The sequence below is a fragment of the Neovison vison genome, chromosome 11 (genome assembly GCF_020171115.1).
Source record: "Neovison vison isolate M4711 chromosome 11, ASM_NN_V1, whole genome shotgun sequence".
In the NCBI taxonomy this organism is placed as follows: domain Eukaryota; kingdom Metazoa; phylum Chordata; class Mammalia; order Carnivora; family Mustelidae; genus Neogale; species Neogale vison.
This window is the reverse complement of record NC_058101.1, coordinates 6,695,685-6,714,648: the sequence shown is the minus strand read 5'-3', so window position 1 is coordinate 6,714,648 and position 18,964 is coordinate 6,695,685. Positions and strand designations below refer to the sequence as shown.

General features: G+C 42.2%; 1 protein-coding gene across 1 annotated transcript in view; it reads right to left on the bottom strand.

Moving 5' to 3' along the window:
• SCARB2 (scavenger receptor class B member 2) overlaps positions 1–18,964 on the bottom strand; it is a 70,990-nt gene that overhangs the window by 12,439 nt on the left and 39,587 nt on the right. The window contains exons 5-7 of the mRNA XM_044267878.1: positions 16,868–16,959; positions 11,859–11,978; positions 9,076–9,245 (exon numbers count right to left, since the gene is read on the bottom strand). Coding sequence (XP_044123813.1) covers positions 9,076–9,245; positions 11,859–11,978; positions 16,868–16,959 — 382 coding nt within the window. The remainder of the gene's footprint in view (positions 1–9,075; positions 9,246–11,858; positions 11,979–16,867; positions 16,960–18,964) is intronic.

The window sequence follows — 18,964 nt, the reverse complement described above, 5'->3', positions numbered from 1 at the left end:
AGAACGTGGAGAAAAAGTAACCCTCGTGTGCTGTCGGTGGGTAAACTAGTACCACCACAGTGGAAAATAGTGTAGAGTTTCTTCCAAAAATTAAAAAAATAGAAATACCGTATGATCTGATAATTCTATCACTGAGTATTTGCCCTAAGAGGATGAAAATACTAATTTGAAAAGAAACACGCAGCCCTATGTTCACTGAAGCATTACTTACAATAGTGTCATCGATAGAGGAATGGATAAAGAAGATGCAACATCTATGTACAACAGAATATTACTGAGGCATAGAAAAAGAGTGAGGTCTTGCCATTTGTGACAACATAGATGGACCTAGAGGGTATTATGCTGGGTGAAAGACCTCAAAGACAAATACCATATAATGCCACTTACTTGTAGTATCTAAAATCAAAACAAACAAACAAAACAGTAACAAACCTATAAATACCAAAAAGAAGGTAGGTGACTAGGGGAGTTGGTGAAATAAATGGAGGGGATTAAGAGGTACAAACTTCTAGTTATAAAATAAGAAAGTCACACAGACATGAATAGCGTAGCATAGCAAATACAGTCAATAATTGTAATAATGTTTTATGGTGGCAGATGTGACTGCAATTATTATGGTGAATGTTAATATACAGAATTGTCAAATCACTATGCTGCGAGGCTAACAGAACACTCTATTGTCAAATATACTTTAATAAGATTTTTTTAGGAAAGGAACAAATAGGGAAACAAGTTATTAAAAGAAACCTAGAACGTGCTATTGAAGAGGAGAGAGGGATCCAGCAATTGCTGGAGAAATTTGCTGATTGCCAAATAATTTACATTTGCTTACATTATCTACCAGCCATGCTCAAGACACATACCATCTGTCATGCCTGTGTGTTTTGTTTAGGAAGAAACTAAACAGTTTCACAAAGCCATAATTTCCTTGAGATCTACAATGATCTTTAAAATGTATTTTTAAAGATTTATGGGGTACTTAATAAGGGCCAGACATTATCTTGAGTGTTTTATATACATAATCTCTCACCTTCACACAATATTTCAAGGAAGTTATCATCAATTCCCATATTACAGATGAGAAAACTGAGGTCTACCTCCGTGTCTTTTCTTTCCGTTTTTTAAGATTTTATTTATTCAACACCAAGAAACACAGTGAGAGAGGGAACACAAGCAGTGGGACAGGGAGAGGGAGAAGCAGATTCCCCACTGAGCAGGGAGCCCGATGCAGGGCTCTATCCCAGGACCTTGGGATCATGACCTGAGCCGAAGGCAGACACTTAATGACTGGGCCACCCAGGCACCCCTGAGGTTTTTACCTCCTTCATCAACCTGGCTAATGTGCTAATAGACAGAATATGAATCAAATCCAGATCTGCCTGACTCTAGAACACTCTCTCATCCCACTATCCAAAATGTTCTCCAGAGAAATTTGAAACACCTGAGGGTAATTCCAGAGAGAACAACTTTTCAGTCCACATCTGGCAGTACATAAGAGGCAAGAGGAATAGGACCGTAGCAAGATGGTGACTTGCCAGAGAGAATCTTTGTTGATCTTGACACCAACTTTTTGAGGAAGCAGAATGTTAGCAAAACAATGAGAAATAATATGTCCACATTTGTGCCTTGAGCCAGAGGCACATGGACTGAATGGGAAAGGCACTATTTCAGGACCATCCACCTAGTAAGGAGGCAGGAGAGGTCAGAAGCAGGCACTTGTTCCCATTTACTTTGGTCTTATCTCCAGGGAAGGGTGCCATGTCCCCGGGCACAGTGGTTTCCAAATGGTACGCACCACCTTCATGAGAATCACCTGGAGCTGATGTTAAAAATACAGGTTCTGGGACCCTGGGACATCTATTTTTAACGACTCCTCAGATAATTCCCACGCAAGGTTAGGTTGAGGAGCCATTGCCATGGGAGAGAAGGAATAGGGAGGTATACTGCTGACTTGAGACTTACCCCAAAAGGAGATTTTTTTTTCAAGCAAATTAGATAAGAGGGCAAAAGTTAGCCCATTACTTTATTTAGGAAAGAGAGGTTACAAAATTTCTTAAAAGACACTTTAAAGAGGAATTGTGGCCTAAGAAGTATCACAGCATGGACAGGAGAAGAGAACATAGGAGAATCCCCTATGTTCTAGTGGGGATTGGCTCAGAAACAAAAATTTTATAAAAATCATTTTACTGGGCGCCTGGGTGGCTCAGTGGGTTAAGCCACTGCCTTCGGCTCAGGTCATGATCTCAGGGTCCTGCGATCGAGTCCTGCATCGGGCTCTCTGCTCAGCAGGGGGCCCTCTTCCCTCCCTCTCTGCCTGCCTCTCTGCCTACTTGTGATCTCTGTCTGCCAAATAAATAAATTTTTAAAAAATCTTTTAAAAAAATCATTTTACCTCTCTGAGCTCTGCTTTCCATGATTATAAAAAGAGGCCTCTGGATGCCAATCTAGTAAGAACACTGTGACTAATTATGCAACATATGATTGTTAAAGTTAGTTCTCAAGACGAAGAAAATGCTTTGTCAGTTGTACTAGTGATAATTCTGCCTCATTCATGGAAAGGAGCAGAATAGCTCAGACATTCAGAGACACTGGGAAATTTGTAGTCAGGTATGCTAAGCAAAATAAGTCAGAGAAAGACAATTACCATATGATCTCTCTGATATGAGGAATTTGAGAGGCAGGGCGGGGGGTTTTGTGGGGAAGGGAGGGAAAAATGAAACAGGATGGGACCAGGGAGGGACACAAATCGTAAGAGACTCTTAATCTCAGGAAACAAACTGAAGGTTGCTGGGGATTGGTGGGGAGGGTTAGGGTGGTTGGGTTATGGACATTGGGGAAGGTATGTGCTATGGTGAGTGCTGTGAAGTGTGTTAGACTCATGATTCACAGAACTGTACCCCTGAAACAAATAATGCATTATATGTTAATTTAAAAAACCTCTGTTTTGAAATCATCATAAAAATTTTTTTATTTATTATTTTAATTAACATATAATGTATTATTTGCTTCAGGGGTACAGGGCTGTGATTCGTCAGTCTTACACACTTCACTGCACTCACCATATCACATACCCTCCCCAATGCTGAAATCATCATAAATTTTTAACAAGATATGTACTTTCTCATTACCAAGTTCTACACTTTCTCGTTTAGCATTGTTATGAACATGAAATCAGTTAATTTCCACATATTAACTACATGTATATACATAAACCACTTAGAACAATGACTAGCTGAACAATGACTACTGTAAGTGCTTGGTAAACATGAACTATTATTACTATTAAGACTTCTCAACTACAACCCAGAAAGAACACAACAAGACATTCTAGGAATAAGAAGCATTACACAAGAGAAAGAAGAAAGGGAGCAGAGGAACTACAAAACTGCCAGAAAACAATGAACACAATGGCAATAAGTTTATAGTTATCAGTAATTACTTTATTTATTTTTTAATGACTTACGTATTCTAGATAAAGCGAGTGTGTATGTGCAGGGGTGAAGCAGAAGGAGAGCAAAACCTAAAGGAGACTCTGTACTGAGCCCAGAGTCTCACAAGGGGACCAATCCCACATTGTTGAGGTCACGACCCAAGCCGAAACCAAGAATCGGATGCTAAACTGACTGTACCACCCAGGTGCCCCTCAATAATGACTTCAAATGTAAATGGACTAAATTCTCCAATCAAATGCAGAGTGGTCAAATGGATAAATATATAAGACCCATCCATATGCTGCCTAAAGAGATTCACTTCAGATGTAAAGACACATACAGACTGAAAGTACATGGAAGGAAAAATGTTCCATGTAATTGGAAATCAAAAGAAGGCTGGGGTAGCTTTAGTTACATCAGACAAAATAGACTTTAAAACAAACACTGTAAAAAGAGACAAAGGAGAGCATTATATAATGATAAAAGAATCAGTCCAACAAGAGGATATAACATTTTTTTTAAAGATTTTGCTTATTTATTTGACAGAGATCACAAGTAGGCAGAGCAGCAGGCAGAGAGAGAGGGGGAAGCAGGCTCCCCGCAGAGCAGAGAGCCCGATGTGGGGCTCGATCCCAGGACCCTGAGATCATGACCCGAGCTGAAGGCAGATGCCTTACTGACTGAGCCATCCAGGTGTCCCAAGGACATAACATTTTTTAAAAAAGATTTTATTTATTTATTTGACAGAGAGAGACATAACAAGAGAGGGAACACAAACAGGGGGAGTAGGAGAAGGAGAAGCAGGCTTTCCGCTGATCAGGGAGCCCATGTGAGTCTCAATCCCAGGACCCTGGAATCACGACCTGAGCTGAAGGCAGATGCTTAATGACTGAGCCACCCAGGCATCCAGGATATAACATTTGTAAATATTTATGCACCCAACATAGGGGCACCTAAATATATAAATATTAACAGACCTAAAAGGAGAAATAGATAGCCAAACAATAATGGCAGGAGATTTTAATACTCCACTCACATCAACAGACAGGTCATCCAGACAGAAAATCAAAAAGGAAACACTGGCCTTAAATAACACATGAGACCAGATGAACTTAGATACATAAAGAACATTCTATATAAAAGCACCAGAATACACATTCTTCTCAAGTGCACGTGAAACATTTTCCAGGACAGATTATATGTTAGGACAAGTCTTAAAAATTTAAAAAGACTGACATCACATCAAGCATTTTTTTCTATCCACAATGGTATAAAACTAAAATCAATTATAGTAAGAAAACTGGAAAATTCACACATATGAGGAAACTATATAACATGCTCTTGAGCAACCAGTGAGTCAAAAAAGAAGTCAAAGGAGAAATCAAAGAATGCCTTGAGATGAATGAAAGTGAAAATACAACATATCAAAATTTATGGAATGTAGCAAAAGGAATTCTAAGGCAGAAATTCACGGTGGTAAGTACCCATCTTAAGAAACATGAAACTGTCAAATAAGCTAAGTTATTTGAAAAAGAAGAAAAAATGAAGCCCAAAGTTAGAAGAAGTAGGGAATAACAAAGATCAGAGTGGAAATAAATGAAATAGAGACTAAAAAGATAATAGGAAAGATCAATGAAGCAAGGAACTGGTTCTTTGAAAAGATAAAATTGACAAACTCTTGCTAAGGCTCCTCGAGAAAAAAGAGAGCTCAAATTAATACACCAGAAATGAAAGAAGTGATGGTACAACTAATACCACAGAAATACAAAGGATCATGGAAGACTACCATGAATAATTACATGCCAACAAACCACCTAAACGAAATGTATAAATTCCAGAAACATAACCTTCCAAGACTGAATCTTGAAGAAACAGAAAATCTGAATTGAACAATTATTAGTAAGGAGATTGAGTTAGTAATCAAAAACTTCTTACCAGACAAAAGTCCAGGATCAGATGGCTTCAGTGGTGAATTCTACCAAATACTCAAAGAAGAATTAATACCAGTCCTTCAAAGTATTCTAAAACATAGAAGGGCAGGGAACATTTCCAAGCTCACTTTTTACAAGGTCTGTGTTACCCTGATACCAAAACCAGACAAGGACACCACAAGAAAAAAAAAAATTATAGGCCAATATCCCTTAGGAACATAAATGCAACAATCCTCAACAAAATATTAGCAAACTGAATTCAACAACACTTTACAAGGACTGTACACCATAATGAAGTGAGATTTACTTCAGGGATGCAAGGATGATGCACATTTGCAAAGCAAACAACAGGGTATATACCACATTAACAAAGTAAAGGATAAAAATCAGTGATCATTTCAACAGATGCAGAAAAAAGAATATGTGAATATATCAATATCCATTATGATAAAAACTCATGATAAAGTAGATATAGAGGGGACATCTCTCAACCTAATAAACCTAATAAAGGTCATATACAACAAGCCCACAGCTAACATCATACTCAACAGTGAAAAGCTTAAAGCTATTCCTCTAGAATCAGGAACAAGGGACAATTACCTATCTTCGCCACTTTTATTCAACATAGTATTGGAAGTCCTAGCCAGAGTAATTACTCTGGCAAGATAAAGAAATAAAAGGCATCCAAATTGGTAAAGAAGAAGTAAAACTGCCACTATTAGCAGATGACATGATATCATATGTAAAAAACCCCAAAGACTCATGGCACATGGGTGGCTCAGTGGGTTAAAGCCTCTGCCTTCAGCTTGGGTCATGATCTCAGGGTCCTGGGATTGAGCCCCACATCAGGCTCTCTGCTCAGTGGGGAGCCTGCTTCCCCTTCTCTCTGCCTGCCTCTCTGCCTACTTGTGATCTCTCTGTCAATAAATAAATAAAATCTTAAAAAAAAAGAAAAAGAAAAAAACCCAGAAGACTCTATCAAAAAACTGCTGGAATTAAAAAACAAATTCAGTAAAGTTGCAAGATTAAAAAAAAAAAATCAATATATAAAAGTCAGTTGTGTTACTATAACACTAATAATGAATTCTCAGTAAAAGAAACTAAGAAAATAATCCCAGGGATGCCTGGGTGGCTCAGTCGGTTAAGTATCTGCCTTTGGCTCAAATCATGATCCCAGAGTCTTGGGATTGAGCCCCGCATTGGGCTCTCTGCTCAGCTGGGAGTCTGCTTCTCCCTCTACCCCTCCCCCTGCTTAGGTTCTCTCTCTCTCTCTCTCTCCCTCTCCTCTCTCTTTCCCCTCCTCTCTGACAAGTAAATAAAATACCAGAAAAAAATAAAGAAAGAGAAAACAATCCCAGTCACAATAACATCAAAAGGAATTAAATACCTTGGAATAAATCTAAGCAAGGAGGTAAAAGATCTGTACACTGAAAATTGTAACAGGAAAGAAATTTAAGAAGACACAAATAAATAGATAAGATATTCCATGTTCATGGATTGGAAAAACTAATATTGTTAAAATGCCCATACTATCCAAAGCAATTTACAAATTCAATGCCATCGTTATCAAAATTCCAAAGGCATTTTTCACAGAAATAGAATAAACAACCCTAAAAACAGTGTGGAAACACAAAAGACTCCCAAGTAGCCAAAGCAATCTTAACAAAGAAGAACAAAGCTGGAAATATCACACTCTCTGATTTCAAACTATATTACAAAGCTATAGTAATCAAAAGAGTACAGTATAGGCATAAAATAGAAACGTATGTCATTAGAACAGAATAGAGAACCCAAAAATACAACCCATGCACATGTGGCCAATTAATTTACCACAAAGAAGCCAAGAACATATGATGGGGAAAAAACAGAGTCTTCAATAAATGTCAGGAAAACTGGACAACCACAAGCAGAAGAATGACACTGGACCACTATCTTACACCACACACAAAAATTCACTCAAAACGGATTAAGGTCTTGAATGTGAGACCAAAACCATAAAACTCCTAGAAGGAAACATAGGCAGTAAGCTCCATGACATAAGACTTGGTGATGGCTTTTTGGATCTGACTCCAAAAGCAAAGGCAACAAAAGCAAAAATAAACAAATGGGACTACATCAAGCTAAAATACTTTTACACAGCAAAGGAAACCACCAATAAAATGAAAAGGCAACCTACTAAATGGGAGAAAATACTTGCAAATCATGTACCTGTAAAGGGTTAACATCCATCCAAAATATATAAAGAACTCACGCAATTCGAGAGCAAGAAAATCCAAACGATCCAATTTTAAAAATGGGCAGAAGATTCGAATAGATTTTCCCAAAGAAGATACACAAATGGCATGAAAAGATGCTCAACATCATTAATCATCAGGGAAATGCAAACCAAAACCACAATGAGGTATCACCTCTCACCTGTCAGAATGGCTAAAATCAACAACACAAGAAACCACCGGTGTTGGTGAGTATGCAGAGAAAAGGGGATCCTTGTGCATGGCTGGTGGCAATGTAAATTGGTGTGGCCACAATATATAGAAAATATATATAGAAAATGATATAAGGGTCCTCAAAAAATTAAAAATAGGGGCACCTGGGTGGCTTAGTTAAGAGTTAGATTAACTCTTAGTTAAGAGTCAGACTCTCGATTTCAGCTAAGGTCATGATCTCAGGTCATGAGATCAAGCCCTGCGTCAGGTACCACGCTCAGGGCAGAGTCTGCTTGAGATTCTCCCTCTCCTTCGTCCTCTGCCCTCCTCCTGCTTGCATGTACACTCTCCCTCTCTCTGTCTAATAAATAAATAAAAATAAAATCTTGAAAGAATTAAAAACACAACTACCATACAATCCAGGAATTCCATTTCTGGGTATTTACCCAAAGAAAATAAAAACAAATTTGAAGAGATATATGCACCCTATGTTCATTGCAGAATTATTTTCAATAGCCAAGACATGGAAATAACCTAACTGTCCATCAATGGGTGAATGAATAAATACGTTGTGGTGTGCACACACACACACACACACACACGCAGTGGAATACTATTCAGCCACGAAAGGAATGAAATCTTGCCATGTGGAACAACATGGATGGAACTTGGTGGCATGATGCTTAAGTGAAATGAATCAGACAAGGACAAGTATCTACGATCTCACTTCCATGTGGAATTTAAAAACAGCAGCAACAACAAACCAAGCTCATAGAAACAGAAAACAGATCAGAGTTGTCAGAGACAGTGGGGTTGGGGGAAAGGGGGTCAACAGATGCAAATTCCCAGTTACAAAGTAAAGGTCTCGGGGATGTAGTACACGACATAGTGACTACAGTTACTTGCACTGCATGTTTACAGCTTGCTTATAGGACAGATCTCACGAGTCTTTGTCACAAGAAAAACATTTGTCTTTGTAACTGTGTGTAGTGATGGATGTTAAGCATACTCAGTGCAGTGATCATTTTACAATACATACAAATCATGCATGGTTAGACTGTATACCAGAAACTAATGCAATGTTATATGTCAGTTATACCTTACATTTTTTTTTTAAACAAGCAATGCAGGAAAGCCAGTAGTTTACCATTCTACAGCCATATTATGAAATATTATTCTGGAAAAATTGGAATCACTCTTTCTTGTGGGCTGACAACATTCTTTGTTGAGGAACTCTAATCCTGCGTCCGAGGCGCACAGGATCACGTCCCTCCCCCGGGCCCTTACCATTCTTGCAGATGCTGATGTTCAGAACTCCCGAGCCCAGGCAGTTTCCTTTGGGCACACAGAAGCCGGCATTGTCCGAGCTGTTGGCTAGTATCTCTCCAGGCACCTTATAGCGGAAGGCGGGCAGTCCCCGCACACTCTCGAAGTCACTGAAAGTCATGTACACGGATCTGGTAGGAGGGAAGGAGGAAAGAGCCAGTGAGTTGACAACTGTTCTCGGGCACAAGGTGGCTCAAGTCCTTGAGGTGGCTCAAGGTGGCTACAGGTGGGCAGTAAAGATGCAAAAGAAAACCTGAAAGGAACCCAAGCCACTTGGTGTACAAGAGAAATGATCAGGAAGGAAGTTTAAGAGGCAGCAACTGTAGTAACAGCCACACCAGGCCAAGGGGGGGGGGGGGAAAGGAGCAGTAGAAAATGAAGAGGACATTCAGGATGGAGAGTCACACGGAAAGAAATCGAAGCGTCGTCCAGACCTGCATGGACACGAGTCAGTGTGGACGAAGCAGAAGCAAGGGGGAGGCAGGGACAAAGCGAAAGATGAAAAGGTAGCAAAGGGCCCTGGGACCATGGCCAGAGCCGAAGGCAGACGCTGAACCGACCAAGCCATGCAGGCGCCCCCGTGTAACATTCCTGGCTCCAGCGTGACATTCCCAACTCCAACGCCTCCCTGCGTCCTCCGAGGTAACTGCTGTCCTGAACTTGGGGTCTGTCCCCCCCTTTGCAGGTCTTAACCCTTTCACAAACGTGCACCTTCATAAACAACGCACGGTCTGCTCCACTGAAGTGTTACATAAACGGCACGCCGTATTCTCTTCCTGTAATTTGCTTCTTCGTTCAATATTATATTATTAAGACTTATATTTTAAATATGAGATATACTGTATTTTAAATCTTTCTGGTATCCCCTCATATGGCTACACCACAATTCATGTTCTCCTTTTTAGAGTGCCTTAGGTTGCTTCCGATTTTCCACTCCTGAAGCCACACTGCGATGAACTTCCCCGTGCATGTCTCCTTACAGGTCCGCACAGGCGCTGTCCCGGCCAGGGAGCGGACGCAGAGCAGGGGGCACCATGGCGTCTGCGCGTCCTCGGCTTTACTAACATTGTCAGATGGCCCATCAAAAGTGGTCGTGTCGGGCGCCTGGGTGGCTCAGTGGGTTAAGTCGTTGCCTTCAGCTCAGGTCACCATCTCGGGGTCCTGGGATGGAGTCCCGCATCGGGCTCTCCACTCAGCGGGGAGTCTGCGTCCCCCGCCCCCGCCTGCCTCTCTGCCGACTTGTGATCCTACTCTGTCAAATTAATAAATAAAATCTTTAAAAAAAAAAAGTGGTCGTGTCAGATAAGAACATGTTTCTGCTGCACCAAGTCTTTTAAAAAGCCTCGGATGGGGGCTCCTGGGTGGCTCAGCAGGTTAAGCCTCTGCCTTCAGCTCAGGTCATGATCTCAGGGTCCTGGGATCAGGCCCCGCATCGGGCTCTCTGCTCCACGGGGAGCCTGCTTCCCTTCCTCTCTCTGCCTGCCTCTCTGCCTGTCAAATAAATGAATAAAATCTAAAAAAAAAAAAAAAAAAAAAAAAAAGCCTGCTATGGCGCTTCTAGGTTGCCTCATTGCACTCACTGCGTTCCAGGGCATTTCTGACCCTTCTGTCCTTCCATCCACAGACACGTACAGTCAAGGGCAGACAGCCAGAGGGGGACTGTGGTGTCCTGTGGGGAGCTGGAAAGGCCGGGAACGAGGCACGGGCAGCAGGGACGGAGCGGCGGGAGCCGGTGCCAGAGCTCCTTCTGGGGAGACATCACAGTGGACGCAGGAGCGGAGAGACTCAGGATGCCCCTCTGCCCCGGCAGGGCTGGCCGGCCAGGCGCTGCATCGTGTGAGCCACGGAACCCCAGAACAGCCATTCTTCAGAGCACTGGACCGACAGTGTCGGATGAGACTAAACCCCTTGGGATTTTGAGGAGCTCCATGAAGGGGCTTGCAGGGTAAGTGGGGAGGATGCGGAGGTGGGGCGAGTCAGCCGCTCGTTCCGACAGTTTGGGGTGACGGGGGGAGAAAGGGCAGGGGCTGGGGGGGGGGGACAGGAATCTGGATGGAGAGCAGGATGCTTTCCTCCCTTCCTCCCAGAGAGGAGCCAGAATCATGAAGGAGCAGGGGGGAGAGAGAGAGCTTACAGGGCAGTGGGAGCAGGTACGATCTAAGGGAAGCGACAGCTCAGCAAATGCCTGCAAACTTGAACTAGACAACGGTTTGAGTGATCTCCTGCGTAGTTGACCACTGACCGGTATCACGCTGGACAGCACCTGTCGTAGTCACTAAGGGCCGCCTCTGGACATGGACACGTCCGGCGGCCCCAGGGCCAAGCGCTTCACTGACAGTGACGCATCTGCGCCGAGGACAACTCCCGAGGCAGGCAGCTGCTTCTATCTTTGTTTTACAAATGAGGAAAGAGAGGCACAGGGTGGCTGGACGACCTTCCCAAGGTGGCACAGCTGTAGGAGTTGGAGCTGGCGTTTAAATCCACCGACAAGGAGGGGGAGCAGCAGAGGGAGAGGGAGAAACAGGCTTCCTGCTGAGCTGGGAGCCCGACGCGGGGCTCGATCCCAGGACCCTGAGATCATGACCTGAGCCGAAAGCAGAGGCTTTAACCCTCTGAGCCACCTGGGTGCCCCAGCATTTGTCATTGATTAAGCAGAAATGCCCAGGCCTATGGAGGGTAGCTGCCTATATTCCTCACCCTTTTGGTGGTCCTACAGTCAAATAACTTATCTGGAAAGTTCTTACCTGCAAAATTCAGATGGGAAGACATAAAGAATTTCCTCTTTGTCTATCAAGGGGTGAAAAGAATCTCCATCTGTTCCATTGATCATATTACATGTGTCTGTTGTCCACCAGTCAAGGGACCTGTGATTGAGGAGCACAAGGAAGAGGAGACTATCACATTCGATTTTAGATCTTTACAGATGGTCGGGACTTTTCAAGCCTTAATTGGGAGCCAACTACCCACAGAAGCTTATTTATACGCAGGCACAAGGGGGACTCTGGTTAGGGATTGGATCAAGAGGGTAGGCACCTGATCCCCGAATCCATTCTGATAGAGGCAATGTCTAAAAATCCCTCTTTCCTTCCTGCAAAAAAGAATATCCTATGTAGCAGTTCAGAAATACTCATCTTCTTAAAATAGTGATTCAGTTTAGCACGCACGACAGCCTTGTTCAGAGCTAGTCCACTCACAGCAGAGTTTGGGATAGGTATGATCGGCTCTTGAGGACGCACTGAAGGTGGCAGAGTAAGGAGGGCCTTAGGCCTGCCCCATCTCTCAAACACAGTTAGCTAAACAGCAAATCACTCAGAACACCAGGAAACCAATATGGGGACTGAGAGAACAAACTGCACAACTAGAGGGAGAAAAGGGGCCACAGCATGGAAGGTAGGAGATGTGGGGTTGTGATTTGGGGAGAAAAGAATTGCCAGTGCTGAGGGGAGAGGGGCCCCTGATCACAGAGAGAGAAAGAGAGAGAGAGAGAGACAGAAAAGGGCACAGGCTGCAGGTTATCACACAAGAAAAACACTTCCCCAAAACCACTGACGAGGAAAACTTGTGATAATCACAAGTTTTTATGTCTAAAATTTTAGAATTCTGCACCATTGCTGGGGTGAAGCCTCGCAGGTGAGGCCCAGGAGCAGACAGTGTGGTCGGAGGATCCCCCAGGTGGCACGAGGAGAGACGGCTGCCCTTCTCGGAGTGCACTTGGGAGAAGTGGCATTGCCTCTCTCGAGACAAAGGAGCCAGCAGGTGCCAATGTGCTGTCCCGTTCATCAGCACAGGAGCAGAGACACCTGCTGCGGGCCACTAGCACAGCTGCGGACTTTTTACTGTGCTTTACTGTAAAGTCCAAGCCCCTGCGCATGCGTGTGACTGCCCTTCTGGGACAAACTGGCACCAGCTGCAGGATGGCAAGACCCTCCCCCAGAGGATCAGTGCCCATCTGTGCCATGCTGGGTCCCTAAAATTTGGAGTTTTGAAACCCAGCTGGCGGTCCTGAGACAAAAGCCACAGTGCCACGAGGTGGGCAGAGGCTCAGACGCTGACAAGGTGAAGGCAGGGACATGAGAGACGTCTGGGACAGACGAGGGAAGAGTGTTTGCTCCTCTTGGAGGCTTCCTGGACAATGATGGGCGCGCATGCCCCTCTTTGGGGATGAGAGAGCGGGCTGCCACCAGTTTTCTCCCCTGTCAGCACAGACAGATTAAAGGGGACTCTGTGAGTGGGTAAGAAAGCCCAAAAGCAACAAAGCCTAGAAAGGAACAGAGAAAATCTCCAGAAACACTGACTTTACAGCTAATCCAACAGCACTAAACTTGTACCACCAACAATCACTCCGAATGTAAATGGACCAAATGTGCCAATCGAAAGACACAGGGTATCAGAATGGATGAAAAAAAAAATAAGACCCATCAATATGCTGCCCGCAAGAGACTATTCTCTTTTCTTTTTTCTCTGCATGTGACATTTATTTATTTATTTATTTATTTATTTCCTCTGTAGTTCTTTATTTATGTTTATTTATTTATTTACTATTATTTTTAAAAATTAACAATAATGTGTTGTTGGTTTCAGAGGTAGAGGTCAGTGATTCATCTGTCTCGTGTAACACTCAGAGCTCCTCACATCACGTGCCCCCCCTTAAGGCCCGCCCCCAGTGACCCCAGCCCTCCACCCTCTTCCCCTCCTGCCCCCCCAGTGACCCCAGCCCTCCGCCCTCTTCCCCTCCCGCCCCCCCAGTGACCCCAGCCCTTCGCCCTCTTCCCCTCCCGCCCCCCCAGTGACCCCAGCCCTTCGCCCTCTTCCCCTCCCGCCCCCCCAGTGACCCCAGCCCTTCGCCCTCTTCCCCTCCCGCCCCCCCAGTGACCCCAGCCCTTCGCCCTCTTCCCCTCCCGCCCCCCCAGTGACCCCAGCCCTCCGCCCTCTTCCCCTCCCGCAACCCTCCGTTTGTTTCCCATGATTAAGAGTTAGAGACTCATTTTAGACCAAAAGACACCTGAAGATTGCAAGTGAGGGGATGGAGAACCATTTGTCATGCTAGTGGGCATCGAAAGAAAGCTGGAGTGGCCGTACTTATACGAGACAAACTAGATCTTAAACCAAAGAGTGTAACAAGAGATGAGTAAGGGCACTAAAGCATAATAAAGGGGTTTATCCAACAAGACCTAACAATTATAAATCTTTATGCCCCTATTGTGGGAGCACCCAATTAAACAAATCAATTAATAACCAACATAAACTCATTGATAACAATACAGTAATAGTAGGGGACTTTAACACCTCACTCACAGCAATGGACAGATCAGCTAAGCAGAAAATCAACAAGGAAACAATGGCTTTGAATGACACACTGGACCAGATGGACTTAATACATATAGAGAGAAAAGAATAGGGAATATACAGAGAATATATTATAATACTATAGTATATAATATATTATCCATTAGATATATATTAAATATAAGATATCTATTAGATACTATCTATCTATATATTTATAATTAGAAAAACATATATAAATGTTTTTATATATAATATGAATATATTTTTTTCACCCTAAAGCAGCAGAATATATATATTTTTTAGTGCAGTTAAGAAATGGACATGAGTTTTTCCGAAGAAGACATGCAGATGGCTAAGAGACAGATGGAAAGATGGTCAACATCACTCATCACTGGGGAAATACAAATCAAAACCATGATGAGCTACCACCTCACACCTGTCAGAGCGGCTAAAATTAACCACACAGGAAACAGCAGATATTGGTGAGGATGTAAAGAAAGGGAAACCTTCTTACACTGTTGGTGGGAATGCAAACTGGTACGACCACTTTGGAAAACGGTATGGAGGTTCCTCTCAAAGTTGAAAATAGAACTACTCTACCACCCAGAAACTGCACTCCCAGGTATTTACCCAAAGGATACAGAAATACAGATTCAAAGGGGGCACAGGCCCCCCCAGCATTTATAGCAGCATTACCAACAATAGCCAAGTTAAGGAAAGAGTCCAAATGTCCACCAACTGATGAATGCATAAAGAAGAGGTGGTACACGTATCTACAATGGAATATGACTCAGCCATAAAGGGGATGAAATCTTGCCATTTGCAATGATGTGGTTGGAGCTAGAGTGCATTATGCTAAGCAAAATAAGTCCGAGAAAGACATTCACCATACGATTTCACTCGTCTGTGGAATTTAAGAAAACAAAACAGTGAATGTAGATGAAGGGAAAAATAAAGCAGAGGGAGGCAGACCAGAGGAGACTCTTAACTTGGGAGAACAAACAGGGCTGCCAGAGGGCTGGGCTAGATGGGGATGGGGACTAAGGAGGGCACTTGTGATGAGCACTGCGTGTTGTATGTTTAAGTACTGAATCACTGTATTGTACACCTGAAACTAATGTTGCATAGTAGGTTAACTAACTAGAATTTCAGTAAAATTGCCCAGAAAATTAAAAAAGGAAATTTAGTAAAACAGACTTATTAATTATTTACTATAAACATAATAAACATTTTACTTATATTTGGCTTACAAGGAATGTGAAATAGCATGGAAGATGGGTGTAACATGTTACAAAATTGGTAGATAGTGTACTGTTTGGGAGGAGAAGAGACAAATAGACAGCTTTCAATTTTGTCTGAAAATATTGTTAAATATGAACCATAAAAATCTGAGGGTAGAACAGACATAAATCAGAAAAAAACTCCAATGTACCAAACACTATATCATTATATTATAACTGTATCAATAATTGTGATACACATTTAAAAGAATAATACTGTGCTATTAAAAGATTAGAAAGAAAATAACAGGTTGAGTCTAAAACAAAATCCACTTTTAGTAAATCTCCCTGGGGCCAGTGCCCTGGCCATCCACATATCCCCCTCCAGGGGCAACACTGTTACCAGCTTCTCACATATTCTTTAAGGGATCTGACCTATTTTGAAGTGTGTGTACACAAACCTATGTTTATGTACACAGATATGGGTGCTTTTTAAAATTTAAATAAACTTTTTATTTAAAAATAGTTTCAGATTTACAGAAAAATTGCAAAGATAGTACAGAGAGGTTCCCTTATATTCCACACCAGGTTTTTTTGCCCATATTTCTGGAAAGCTTAGATGTAAATTTTTAATGTTCAAGAAGAAATTTTTAATGTTCAAGTTCCTCTTACTTCAGTCCCTGAAGAATTACCCTCCTTTTCTCTCCAAGGTTTCTAATTCCTCTGATTTAAAGTATCTTGGCTTACATGTAGCTTTATTGCAAGCTGTCTCAGCAACTTTTTGGAAGTAGTTTAAGTTATAAATGTTAAAATATATTTCTGGAATACCATGATGGTGAACTCACATGTGTTTTTACCCTTAAAGAAAAACACGTGAACAATCCACAATCACTAAATTAAATTAAAAAAGAGAAACTCTTCCCTCTCCCCCCAAAACAAGTGGTTTTAAAGTATCTGTGCTATAGATACACATCATTCAATGACCACGTGGAAAGTGAAAGTTTTCACTGCTTGTAATGCATGCCTCGCCGTGAGCAGTCTACAAAACACTGATATTTAATTTATAAAGTGTGTTGCCCCAATCTTGATTTATACAATAGTAATTACAAAGATATTTTACATATTTATAGAGTTTTCATGCAAAAACATGACAGTGTTAATATTTTTTTAAATAATATATAAATGGACATTCAATTTAAACAGAAATTTAACAAATAATTACACTAGTAAATTGTTACACTTACGTTTTTCCATTCCATTCCACAATCTTTGAAAAGTTAAGGTAATTGTCTTCTCCGGTTAGAAAAACATAGTCTCCATCATTAGTCCCATTTTTCTGAAAATGAGTGAACAGGATCATTTTAAGAAGCCATGACTGTTAATTTTATGTGTCAACTTGGTAGAATATGGTGCTCAGTTGCCCGGTCAGACACTAGTCTAGATAGTGTTGTATTTTGTAGATATAATACTAAAATCAGTTGACTTCAAGTAAATAACCACTGATAATGTGGGTGGACTCATCCAATCAGTTGAAGGTTTTAAAAACAAAATCTGAGGTTTGCTGGACAAAAGGAATTCCCAGTTATGCAATTTAGAAAACCTGCCTGAGTTTCTAGCCTGCCGGCCCATCTTATGGATTTCAGACCAGCCACCTGCTGCCCCCACCATTGCATAAGACCTGGACGATACAGTAACTGAGAAACTTAAGCTTCACGAAACCATCCTATTTGGGTGTAATTATTACAGAAGACCGAACCAGGAATACGGTGACTATTTGACTAAATACCATATGAATTATATTACTACATATGGTTTTAAAAAGTAGGAGCCCAATTAAATAATGGACAAAGGATTTGAAGAGTCATTTCTCCAAAATATTTGAATGGCCAACAAGTTCACAGTCTTCAGGGAAATGCAAATCAGAGCCACAACACTATTTCACACCCACCAGGATGGCGATAAAAGAAAAAAAGGAAAATGGGGCGCCTGAGTGGTGCAGTCAGTAAAGCGTCCAACTCTTGGTTTCAGCTCAGGCCATGGTCTCGGGGTCATGAGACTGAGCCCCGTGTCAGGCTCTGCTCTCGTAGTGGAGTCTGCTTGAGATCCTCTCTCCCTCTCTTTCTGCCACTCCCATCCATGCTCTCTCTCTATAATAAATAAATCTTAAGGAAAATAACAAACATTGGTGAGGATCTGCAGAAATGGGAGCCTTCACACACTGCTGGTGGGAATGGAAAACAGTGCAGCTGCTGCGGAAAACAATTTGGTGGTTCCTCGAAAAGTCAAGCAGAATTACCATATGACCCCAAATTCTACTCCTCCCTGTATACCCAAGAGAATTCCATTCCAAGGTAGAGAGTCAACGTCCCTACAAAGCTTGTGCACGAATGTTCAGAGCAGCATTATTCTTAAGAGCCAAAATGTAGAAAGAACCCAAACACCCAACAACTGATGAGCAGATAAGCAAAGTATGGCCTATGTGTAAAACAGAATAGGACTCAGCCATAAAAGGAATTAAGGGCTGATACCTGCTACAACGTGGATGACCCTGGTAAACGTGATGCTAAATAAAAGAAGTCAGACACAAAGCTGGGATATTGTATGATTCCACTTACAGGAAGGTCCAACTTGCATATGAATGTCCAACTCCCAGAGATGCGTCCATCAGAGGCAGTGCCTCTTGGCCCCATATGGAGAGCGGGCATGTATGTTGAGTTTTTTTAATACTATTTTTTGCCCAAGAAAGCCAAGCCCCATTCCCAAACTCCCTTCCTCTCTGGCTCTGAAGAAGCTCCCACACAGAGCCCTGACTCTTCTCCTCTCTCAGCCGGGGCCAGCCTGGCCCCTCCTGTCCAGCGCCAGTGGTCCCCGCACCCCAAAGGGGCAGGAGAGAGGTTGTGCACATGTGTGGGGGGATTTCTTGTGTTCTGTCTCCAACAAAAAGCATGATCTTACTTTTCTTTGCAGAAGCAAAAAGAAAACCAGAAAAAAACACAAACCTTTTAACTATTAAAACGTCTATAGATTCACAGGCAAATCCACAGAGACAGAAAGTAGATCAGTGGAACAGGAGAAATGGAAGTGATCACTGATTATGTGCTTTTGGGGGGAGGATGACAAAAATATTCTAAAATTACTTAGTGGTGGTGGTTGCACAATCTTGTGACTATACTAAAAACTGCTAAATTGTCCACTCTAAAGTAGTGAATTTATGATAAGTGAATTATATCTTATATATAATTGTGGGCGCAAGTCCAAGGCCAGGGCCCTATTATACTTCAGTTCCAACAGAAGAAAGTGGCATTAATGTAGCCCCTTTTCCAAGTAAGCTTTCTTTACCT